The sequence below is a fragment of the Brachycentrus maculatus genome, unplaced genomic scaffold, assembly GCF_059751285.1.
Source record: "Brachycentrus maculatus isolate JH-2025_06_01 unplaced genomic scaffold, ASM5975128v1 h1tg000397l, whole genome shotgun sequence".
In the NCBI taxonomy this organism is placed as follows: domain Eukaryota; kingdom Metazoa; phylum Arthropoda; class Insecta; order Trichoptera; family Brachycentridae; genus Brachycentrus; species Brachycentrus maculatus.
In genome coordinates, this window is record NW_028281146.1 from 8510 (window position 1) to 20000 (window position 11491).

Sequence of the window (11491 nt, forward strand, 5' to 3'; positions counted from 1 at the left end):
ATTCCTCATTACTGAGGGTTGTGACCCTTGTGGAAGCAAATACCTAGTCTTTTCCAGTTATCCCTTGACTGCGCTGCACGTAGCGCTCCAACCACCGAGGTGCCTGCTGCTGCCTTAACTTGATCGGTCCATCGTGTGGGATCTTCCTCTCCCTCTCTCCCTCTCCCGGCTATCATAGGCGATAATATGCAGAATAATAAACGTTGCACAAGTGTATAAAGTGATCACTTAAGTCAGACAGCGCCAGGTCGTAAGCCCGGGATGCTTATACTTCCATCTTCCCATGCATAAAAATATATAATAGATGTTTTATGCGTTTATCCTTCCTACCCTTATTCCCTCCCCAATGGTGCATAGGGCACTGCATCATATAAATGCAGTGTTATATTGATTGTTAACACATGAAGGAAAGGTGATCAGCCCTCCGTTCTTGTACCTACCAGTCAGTGTAAAATTTAATAATATCTTTTTTTTTTTTTGACCCCCTAAATAAAATTCAAAACTATCCTAAAGATTTATTTAATTAAAACAAGAAAAGCAAAATATTATTTTAATTTTAGTTTGACGCTGAATTAATTGCGTAAAATACATAAAATGTTAAATTTATGTTACGTAGGTACTACTTTCTTGGCTTATTATTTTCCCTAACTTGATAGATTTACCCTAGATTGGGGAATCGGATATTTGAAAAGAAATTTCTATGGTAGGTATAGCCGCCGGCCAATAGGAGAGGTTTTCCACGTTCCGAGTTTGAATTTCCGAGCGTGCGCACAATCTCCAATAGCGCAACAAAATGGTCTAATCTCGGTAAACTTGTTTTATAACTTCATTGACAACTATTACAATCGGTTTTCTGCGCGCGCCGCAAGACATCGTTTTACCGCCAACGCAATATGGGCTGTTCCAACACTGGCCAAACCCCGCGGTCGCAAACGACTCTAATCAAATCCACGGTATCTCTCTCTAACTCATGAAATCCTTCTTTAATCCGGCCAATTAAAAAGAGACGAAAAACCCGCCGTCCGCGTGCAATGAAGCGCAAAGACACCGCTCTGTCTCTCTCTAGGATTAATAATAAGAGAGGGATAGTACATAAATTATTGTCTGCACAATCAAGTGTGAAGTGTATTGAGGATTTTGTTGTTATCTCACTCTTTCCCGCTGTGATATACGCGTTTTGGAAGCGGCTGTATTTTTTGACAGCTCCTACTTTGCATGCCGATAAAGGCTTTCATAAAGATATCGCCGCTTTTGTTGAAACAGACAGTTGTATGTTTGAAAATAGGTTCTTCGGCAATTTCAACTATTTGTTCATTTCGTAAAAAATATTTTTTCATCGTATTCAGAAAAATTATTGAGTATCTGTACTCTTATAAAACAGTAAAAGACAAACCATTCCAAAAAATATCGGTAAAATGATTCTTTTTGTAAACCGTATCTATTCTAAATTCTGACATATCAACGTAGACGAAGAAAATGGAATGATATTATTCATACTTCGGTTGATGTGCGAGTTTGCGACAGAACTTATGAGTGATTTGAGTAAGCTTTTTATTTAGCAGATACCCTTTTAAATGTATAAATGATCCTAACCGAATTATTTAACATACTGATGACGCCTGAATGTCATTTTTTAAGCTTATCCATTATCAAAGGGGCATTTATGTAATGTGTTTATCGTATGTGTTTTATATAACTAAAGGAAAGGCCAACATGAAAAAGAATTTGTTTTCATTGTTAGGATTTCATATGTTTTTCTGGACCACCATCTAAAGTGCGAGAAGTTTTTTATATATTATATAAACTTTCAACATGACATCGGTTGCATTAATTCAATATAATTCCTTTTCCAAAAGTTTGTGTGAAAAAGCATTATTGACCGAAGAAAGCTTTCGTGAAAATGAGCTGAAAAAGGTTCGCTGCTTTACCGTGCGTTTATATTTTTAACCCCTGAAAAATAGATGTGGGGATGGTTTTTAAAATTTTGTGTAACGGCGTAATTTCAAATTTATTTATTTGAAAAAAAATTACATGAAATTAATAAACTTGAACATAAATTACATCTAAAGGAATATTTAGATAAGATTTCTAAAACTTGATTATTTTATGTATAATACTGTGTACAAAGCTTGATGTTTAGGATTCAATCTCTTCATAAATCATTTAAAAAATATCATTTAAACAAACCTTATGTAGATACAATAAATAAAAGATGCCTAAAATAAATTGAATCAATGTAGTTTTGCATTTTTTTTAATTGTAAGTTGTATGTACTATTGACGATACAATTTTTTCATTAATTTAATATTATTCTTGTTTTATTTCCGACACGACACAAATCAAGCGATTATCTTATCGCCGCTTACCTGTGCGCAGATTGCCGAGGTGAGTCGAGGATTACCGAAGGTGCTCGGTAATTCGACTGCGCAGCTTTTTAGCAGGACGGATTTTAGTGTGAAAACGGCGGTTGGCGGTCTGTGACGTGCGGCCGTATCGCGCTCCATAGAACAATACAACCAAACAAGACCGATCATACAATTTTGAATTGGCGCGATTTGACAATAACGTAAAAAAACTAACAGTTATTTCAAACCGAATGGTGTGTATTGCTAGCATGGATTATAATAAATACAAGGACGGTTGTACGTGGATATTTTAACTGTGTTTTTTTGTTGTGCAATAATTTTGCTGCAGTGTTTTTTTATGTGCTCCGTTTTACATGTGTGAGTCAAATACATTATTTATTTTTATTCTGAGAATTAACAGTGGAAACTTTTGTAAAAAAAAACTGTTGATTTTTAGTGATTTTGTGTTTTAATTTTGGATGCTGTGATCTTATCGGTGAGTTAAAAATGTTTAAATAATATATGATTTAGCACTGCAGTTTTTCCGACGAAAAATTACGGCCATAGCGGTTTTCTATTGTTATGGCACTTCTAGCTTAAATAGTAGGGTAACAATACTAAAAAAAAATACATATATGAAATGCGATAATTTAAAATAAAATACTGTCAAAAGAGAAAGATAAACAATTTTGAATATAAATAGTTACAAAGCGTTGCCAAATTTGAAAGATTATTTTTGTTTAATATTTAAATGAAGAAAATATGTTACAGATACCTTTCTGTTGTCAATTTTTCATCAAATATTTAATAAATAAATCTTTTTGATGACTGATAATTGTACATTAGTTAGTTCATAGTCTTTAGATGACAATTTTTTTAATAGCTCTCGATATTATTAGGAAAAAGCAGTTCTTACCCTTTAGAGTTTTCTCGTAAGCCGATATTAAATTTATGATTTTATTAAAAAAATATTTGAACAGAATACAAACATAACTCACATATATAATATTCCCGATGAGTAATTTCCATTACACATTTTGGGACATGGTATTAAGGTTAACAAGACTGAAAAACATATAACAAAGTAAAAAATAAGAAAACACAAGACAAAATGTAAAATATAAAATAGGCATATAAAAAATCGGAATGTGTACACAGTTTTTCAAATATTTTATATTTTCTCAGAATATTTATTCTCCTTCGTATAGAAGCAGTGTTATCTTGATCGTTAAGTAGGTACACTTAATAAAGGTAAATAGGCCGTACCATTCCAGGGTAATATAAAATAAATATTAGAGGAAAAAAATCCCTCATATTCACATTTTAACATCTCAACACAGATTAAAAAGAATATGCAAGTATGGGTGTTTACAGAGCTTATGACCTGTAATGGTTGGTTAAGTGATCATTTTATACACGTGTAACATTCGCCATTCTACCCATAATTGTCAACCGCGCTACTCATTTGTTTTAAATTACCTAACGTCCAAGTGTCTCTGAAATCTAGCTACGGCTAATGCAACACCGCTTATCATGACCAGGCAAGTTTTATAGCCTATGCCTACTCGTGATTGGTTTACTTTAAATGTTGAAAGTTACTATAATTTCATGTAATTCATTAATGAAAATTCTAAGCAAAAACACTTACATACCGATTTTTTTAGAACTCATACATATAACAGGTAAATAATATAAATTTCATGTCATTTCATGTTTGAGTTCGCTGCAGCATCTATGGTTGACTTGAGTAAGCCTTACCCTCTAATTTAAATGAATTCCAGATCCTTACATAATTATTTTACATGCCGGGAGATACCAGAAAATATGATTATCAGTTTTTCATATAGCGTATATTTTCACCAGTTATTTTATTCGAAACATTTTGGGCAAGGATTGTATTTGTGAACAAAGATTTGCACGCACCCGAAATTTTGTCACCATTTTTTTGACCCCCACGGGAATCGAACCCAGCACCAATTACAACAAAATATTTATTAGAACATAACAATTAATATCAAAACTTGCCTCAAATATGGCAAAATTTCGTAGATCGATGGAAAAAGGTGTTCGTTAAGTCGCTACATAATTTTCTCTAAACCCAGGTAATATTTTTAGTAAAACACCGTGCTGCATAAAAAAATAAGTTTTTCTTGGGAATTTTTTTTATAGTTTTAATAATAAAAGAGTTATTGAAAGAAAAGGACTTTAAAAAAAATTATAAAACTTTTTTTTACAAGTATTTTACAAAAACAAAAAAAAAGTTTAATATATTGCACATTCTTTAAAAAATCGGGCGTGAAGAGACGTTTTACGTCTTCGGCGGTTTGTCGACGAATATGTTCTGTCTTTGCGAATATCCCCTTACATCTACTTCTTTCATCACTCACTCCTTTGAACAACGTCATGTATCAAAATACTTAATTTTTCAGGAGATCGTTTTTGAAGTTTAAAAATATACTTAATTAAATGTATAAAAAATAAATATCAAGCCACTTATTGAACTTTTTACTGTGCAACAGATCTTTTTAGGTAAAACCTAAAGGTTTTTTCTCCATTTGAACAATATTTAGTATATTTAAAAAAAAAATAATTAAACAATACCTTTTCTTCAAAATGCAAAAACAACACTTTCTGCCTTGTAGCGGGTAAATATTAAGTTAAAAATATGCCGCTTTTGCTGGGATATACTACATTTTCCGGGCACTCCGAAAACATGCAAAGCTGAAAATTGACATTTTTTGATAAATGACGTTGTTGAAAGGATTGAGCGATATGTACTTGCACGTTCAAAGATCTCTTTGAAGCATTTGGAATTGTTATAAATCGGTTATCATATGATAACCGACATACTTATATGTGTGCTGATAAAATCTCATTTCGTTTCGTGTTTTATATAATCTGCTCGTGTGGTACGTCAACAAGCAACGGATGTTTTGGCCACATTCGCGATATTAATTAAACAAAAGTATTGTAAGCGATTGTATTTTATATATTGGAATTCCGCTCGCTGTGTGCATGATTGATGTGATCAAACCCTCTTCTTCGTTAGATGAATATTTGAATAACAAACGAGATAGGTGTTTTGAAGAAAATGACAATATTGATACTGGGGGGTGTAGGGAAGGTGGTGTGGTCATTTGGAGAAGGTTGATGAAGAATTGGGGAAGATTCGAGCAAAGGGGGGAGACATATCGCTCACTCCTTTCAACAACGTCATAAATCAAAAAACTTGATTTATCAGGAGATCGTTTTTAAAGTTAAAAAATATAATACAATGTATTTAAAATATTATTTTTGATATCTTATCAGATGATGAAGAATATGGAAGTCTGGGCATTTACGGGGCTGACGACCGTCATTGGCTGGTTTAAGTGATCACTTTACACACGTGTAACATTCACCAATTCTACCCATTATTGACAACCACACTACTCAAATTCTTGGAAGTTCTATATATATGAACCAATTTTGAAACATTATTCTTGAATCCTTAGAACTTCACTAGAGACATCTATTGGTGAGCTGAAAATGTTCTTCTTCATCCGTGATGAGATGTCAAAAAATTATATGAAAATAATTCCTGTACTTGGAGATAATCCAGATTTTGCGAACATGTTTTTGGACACACTCAAAATGTTGTGTATTAAAAATAAATATCAAGCCACTTATTGAACTTTTTGCTGTGCAACTGATCTTTTTAGGTAAAACCTGAATGTTTTTTCTCCATTTGAAAAATATTTAGTATATTTAAAAAAATAATTAAACAATACATTTTCATCAAAATGCATAAACAACACTTTCTGCCCTGTAGCGGGTAAATATAATGTTTAAAATATGCCGCTTTTGCTGGGATATTTAAAAGTACATTTTCTGGGCATTCCGAAAACATGCACAACTGAAAATTGACGATTTTTTATTTATGACGTTGTTTAAAGGAGTGAGCGATATATCATACATAATAATACTTGAAATAAATATACATAATAAAAATACATAATGGGTGTTGAGAATAAAATGACAATATTGATACTGGGAGGTGTAAGGAAGGTGGTGTGGTCATTTGGAGAAGGTGGATAAAGAATGGGTGAAGATACGGGAAAAAGGAGGAGAAATATATCATGCATAATAATACTTGAAATAAATATACATAATAAAAATGAGTTTGTCCGCCTCAGGGCCCCTGTACACTTACGTAATTTTACTGTCCGGCAATCCGGTTTTTTCAAACAAAAGCGACTACGACAGTTTAACGTAATCGAGTTCACGCGCACCGTGATCACGCACCGATCCGAAGAAAGACGGAAAAAAAGCACAAGCCAATCATCAGTTTTTTTCATGCTAACCGGACTGCCGGACAGTAAAATTATGTGTAGTGGACAAGCGCTCTCAGAGTGTAATAATCAGCACGCTAGGCTAACGGTCTGCAGGTCCCGGGTTCGATTTCCAGGGGGGGTCAAATACATACAAGTGATTTTCTACTCTAATATTTATTCAATATTAGCCTGGTCTGGTACCTGAAGTGGAGGTTTTTTTATAGATGGGAATTACATTTATTATTTACTTTGCTTATTATGTACAAGGTTTATAGACCATTTAGTGGATTTTTGTTTCTTCTAGCTAATTAAATATGTTTTTATTTGAATCTGTGTTGGTAACAGCAGGGATAATCTAGTGTGGGCCAATCAGGAACTTCTCAGCATTTGCTCATTGCTGGTAGGAAACCACGTTGCACTCCTCAGGAGAAGCCGGACTGTTGACTGTTGAAGCGGAGGGCTGATCACCTTTCCTTCATGTGTTAAGGATCAAGATAACACTGCGTTTATATGATGCAGTGCCCTACGCACCATTAGGGTGCAGATAAGGGTTTGAAGAATAAATTAAGAAATAAAAATAAGACTTGACGCAGAAACATCCTCTCACTGGGTGACTGCTAAAAAATAATAAAAAGGTGATCATATTCTTCTTCATCTATGTTATGATTTTAATATACCTACTACATATTTAAGGTGTCGGGTTGTGGTCCCGTGGTTAGTGTCGCGGACTCTTGAGTCACGAGTTTCTCGGTTCGAACCCAATCTACCACAATATGATACCTCTGAGCCGCTTGGGCTCATAGAAATAGTATGAAATTTAAATATTTGTGTAAATAATAAAAACAAAAAAAATCATCTTTTTTTTATTAAAAAAAGGTAGGTACTACCTACTTCTCTACAAGATCTACGTGTGATAATAAAACAACGCCTCGAGGTACCTACGCCGATTTACATACATGAATTAAATTACATACATGTTAACTACATTAATTGATATATTAATCGGACGAATCAGCATGCAGTGTGTAATACTGAGTAGGAACATTATTAAAGAGTGTTTGTAATAGTAATTGGTCCTTGCATTACACTCCCAACGACCACTTGTTATTATTTTACCTAACATTAGATAAAAATCCCCAAACGCAACACAAAATAGTACAAACATATGCATAAGTAATTTCAACACTCTTCCTTTAAAAACTAAAAATATAAAAGGCACAAACACTCTCAAAAATAAACTTAACGAACACTACAAACATACACCGACTAATTTGCAAATGCATATCTTCTTCTTCTTCAAACCCTTAGAATGCTTAGAAGATACACTATATCCCAGCAAAGGAGACATATTTTTAACTTAATATTTACCCGCTACAGGGCAAAAAATGTTGTTTTTGAAATTTTGAAAAAAATGTATTGTTTAATTATTTTTTTAATGAGAAAAAACCTTCAGGTTTTACCTAAAAAGATCTGTTACGCAGTAAAAAGTTCAATAAGTGGCTTGATATTTATTTTTAATACATTGTGTTATATTTTTAAACTTTAAAAACGTTCTCCTGAAAAATCTTTTTTGAACTCACTGCTTTCAAGAACGTCATAAATCAAAAGTTTTTTTTAATTTATGACGTTCTTGAAAGCAGTGAGCGATATGACTTATTTATTTTTTTTACAAAAATTTTAATAGTATTAGTATATAACCACTCACCGAGATTTTTATGTCTACCGGTTTCGAGACGTACCCGTCTCTTCGTCAGGACAATCACTACCACAGCATGCAAACAATACCACCCTTCACCACCATAGCACCATTTACACACACAAAATTACCACCTTTCACCACCATAGCACAAATGGTGCTATGGTGGTGAAGGGTGGTATTGTTGGCATGCTGTGTTAGTGATTGTCCTGACGAAGAGACGGGTACGTCTGGAAACCGGTAGGCATAAAAATCTCGGTGAGTGGTTGTATACTAATATTATTAACATTTTTGTAAAAAACGAAATAAGTAAAAATGACTAACCACAAGGTAAATGCTTTAAATATCAATAATATTGAGAATACAATACATATGAGTTCACAACAGCCATCTATGTTGGATTAAGAAAAGCTTTAAGTAAGCAGAGACCTTATAATTTTCTTTCTACTAAGTACTGAAAAAAATAAAAACATTTATATTTCAATTGTGTCAAACAAAATTATTTTTCATTGAATTTTCTACCAGCGATCTTCTATATTCATTCATTTACACAAGTATTTGTGATGTAACATCGGTAATACGTGCTTTATGTGTTTTTATACGTCTAGCTATAAAATACTGATAGTTTTTTTGCTATTGCATGACCTACAATATCCAGCATTCGATATTAGGCAGCTGTGTTCCATCCTCCCACGTAACGTCTTCCAAGAAACGGTTTGTACCGTGCCTAAACGATGACTGGCTAATTATTTTTATTATCGGCTAATATCCTTAATGTGTGTAATAAAGATTACACATGAAATTATATTCGTATGTAACTCTGTGTGTAAGATTTTATTGATATCTTAACAGAAATGAAGAAAAATATCATTCTTATTATTTTATTTTTTGACTTCTCATCAAAGATGAAGATGAATATGGAAGTCTGGGCATTTGCGGGGCTGACGACCGTCATAGGCTGGTTTACGTGATCACTTTACACACATGTAACATTCACCAATTCTACCCATTATTGACAACCACACTACTCAAATTTTTGGAAGTTCCATATATAGAACCAATTTCGGAACATTGTTCTTGAATCACTAGAACTTCACTAGAGACATCTATTGGTAATCTATATGTAATTGGAGATAATCCAGATTTTTTAAACAAGTATTTGGACACACTCAAAATGTTGTATTATTATTATTATTATCTTATTAAAGATGATGGAATGAAATTTCCGAAACCGGCAGGCACGAAGCAGTGTTTTTTTTAAAGAGGTTTTACGCAAAGTGAACGATGAATTATAAGGAGAATGTTATATTGCAATACCACACAGTTTAAAAAATATTTGGTAGTCATCCAGTGAAAGGATGTTTCTGCCAGTGTCAAGTATTATTTTTATTTCCAAACAAAATAATCATAGAAAAAAATTTAACAATTAAAACATATTATATATTTTTCATTAATGTTTTACTTAGTAAATACAACTATTTCTTAAAATCTACTCTGACACGTTTTTCGATGCATTCCGCATCATTTTCAAACACATAGGGAACAGTTCCTTCTGATAAGAAATAAAAAAAAAAAAAAAAAATAAAATTAATAAATAAAAATAAAAAACAGCTACTACCCCCTCTTCAACCTTCAACGTCCCAAGGACCCAACTCTAAAATTTAGAATTAGCTTCACATACGGTGTTTGAAAATGATGCGGAATGCATCGAAACATTGCACAGTAGATTTTAAGAAATAGTGGTATTTAATAAGTAAAACGTTAATTAAAAATGGATAGATTTTACCACAAAGTGACTGCCGAATCAATTAAAGAACTTATTTCATAGTTTAAATGCGTTTAGCTTTATCATTTTAGAAATTACGATTGCATATCCAGGATAAGGTTCAGAAAGAATGGCGGATACTTGGGTGGGGAGTTGGATTCCTGCCCGTGTTAAGCTATTTAGAAAGTTTTCCTTCTCTGTCTAGAGCGGACACTGAAACAACATATGGTTTGCATCCCCTATATCCTGTCCACTTTCGCAGTATGGTGATGTGACGCACTTTATCTTATAGAGATGCACAGGCAGTGAGCAGTGCCCAGACCTTTACCACAAAGTTAACAATGATTTCGATATACAAAATATAGGAATATGGAAATCTGTGTATTATTAATATTTTATTTCGAGAAATAAAAATACTTTGTGTTCTGATCCACTCACATTTTTATTAACCAACTAGTTTCGGCAACAATCTGTTGCCCTCTTCAGGGTTTAATTTATTACTATTATAAACCCTGAAGAGGGCAACAGGTTGTTGCCGAAACTAGTTGGTTAATAAAAATGTGAGTGGATCAGAACACAAAGTATTTTTATTTCTCGAAATAATATATCAATATGATCCACAAAGTTAATGCTTTCGATATTCAAAACATATTATTTATAATTTATATTATTTTTTACCTATGATCAGCAACCATAGTTAGTAGCAGAATGCTTGGTAAAATGTATGGAAGATTCTTCTGAATCTTTCATACATTTTATGAATGTATGGAAGATTTAAAAGAATCTTGAGAAGAATCACTCATAGGCTGGTTTAAGTGATCACTTTACACACGCGTAACATTCACCGATTCTACCCATTATTGACAACCACACTACTCATTTTTTTTGTCACTGAATTTACATTTAATTGTTCCTGATGGGACACGACTTTACACTTTGGAGTAACTGCGCTAAGCGCATCGACTCCATTTAGAAAATTGAAGTTACTATCACTGTCACTGTATTGAGAAAAGGTCAAATCAAACACTTTGTAGGGAAAGTGGCAAATTAAAAACCCTACGCGAAATCTAAGGGGGAAAGCACTACGCGAAGTTAAGTATTTCACACTTCACTATCACTCTAATAATGCACTGCACCACACTACACTATATGCTGCACTGCACTGCACCTATAATATCACACACTGCACTGCATTACACACTGCACTGCACTACACTTATGACATCAGACACTGCACTGCACTACACCATACACTGCACTGCACTACACTACACTGCTAGAAGAGAATGCATTTGTTAAGGGATATTATAATACATGCTAAATAAGTTATTTAAGAACATGTAAAGTTAATTTATAATATATCTTAACAAAA

The 11491-nt window shown here is 33.1% G+C and overlaps 1 protein-coding gene across 2 annotated transcripts in view; it reads left to right on the plus strand.

Moving 5' to 3' along the window:
- Positions 1 to 2481: 2481 nt before the first annotated feature.
- The window catches only part of LOC148302911 (uncharacterized), a 171552-nt gene continuing 162542 nt past the window's right edge, over positions 2482 to 11491 (plus strand). Inside the window, exon 1 of one of the 2 annotated variants that reach the window (XM_088270858.1) lies at positions 2482 to 2841. Coding sequence is in view for 1 of the 2 variants with exons in the window: in XM_088270859.1 (XP_088126985.1) it covers positions 2704 to 2723 (20 nt within the window). In the remaining variant the exon portion in view is untranslated. The remainder of the gene's footprint in view (positions 2842 to 11491) is intronic. The other variant, XM_088270859.1, reaches the window with a different exon arrangement.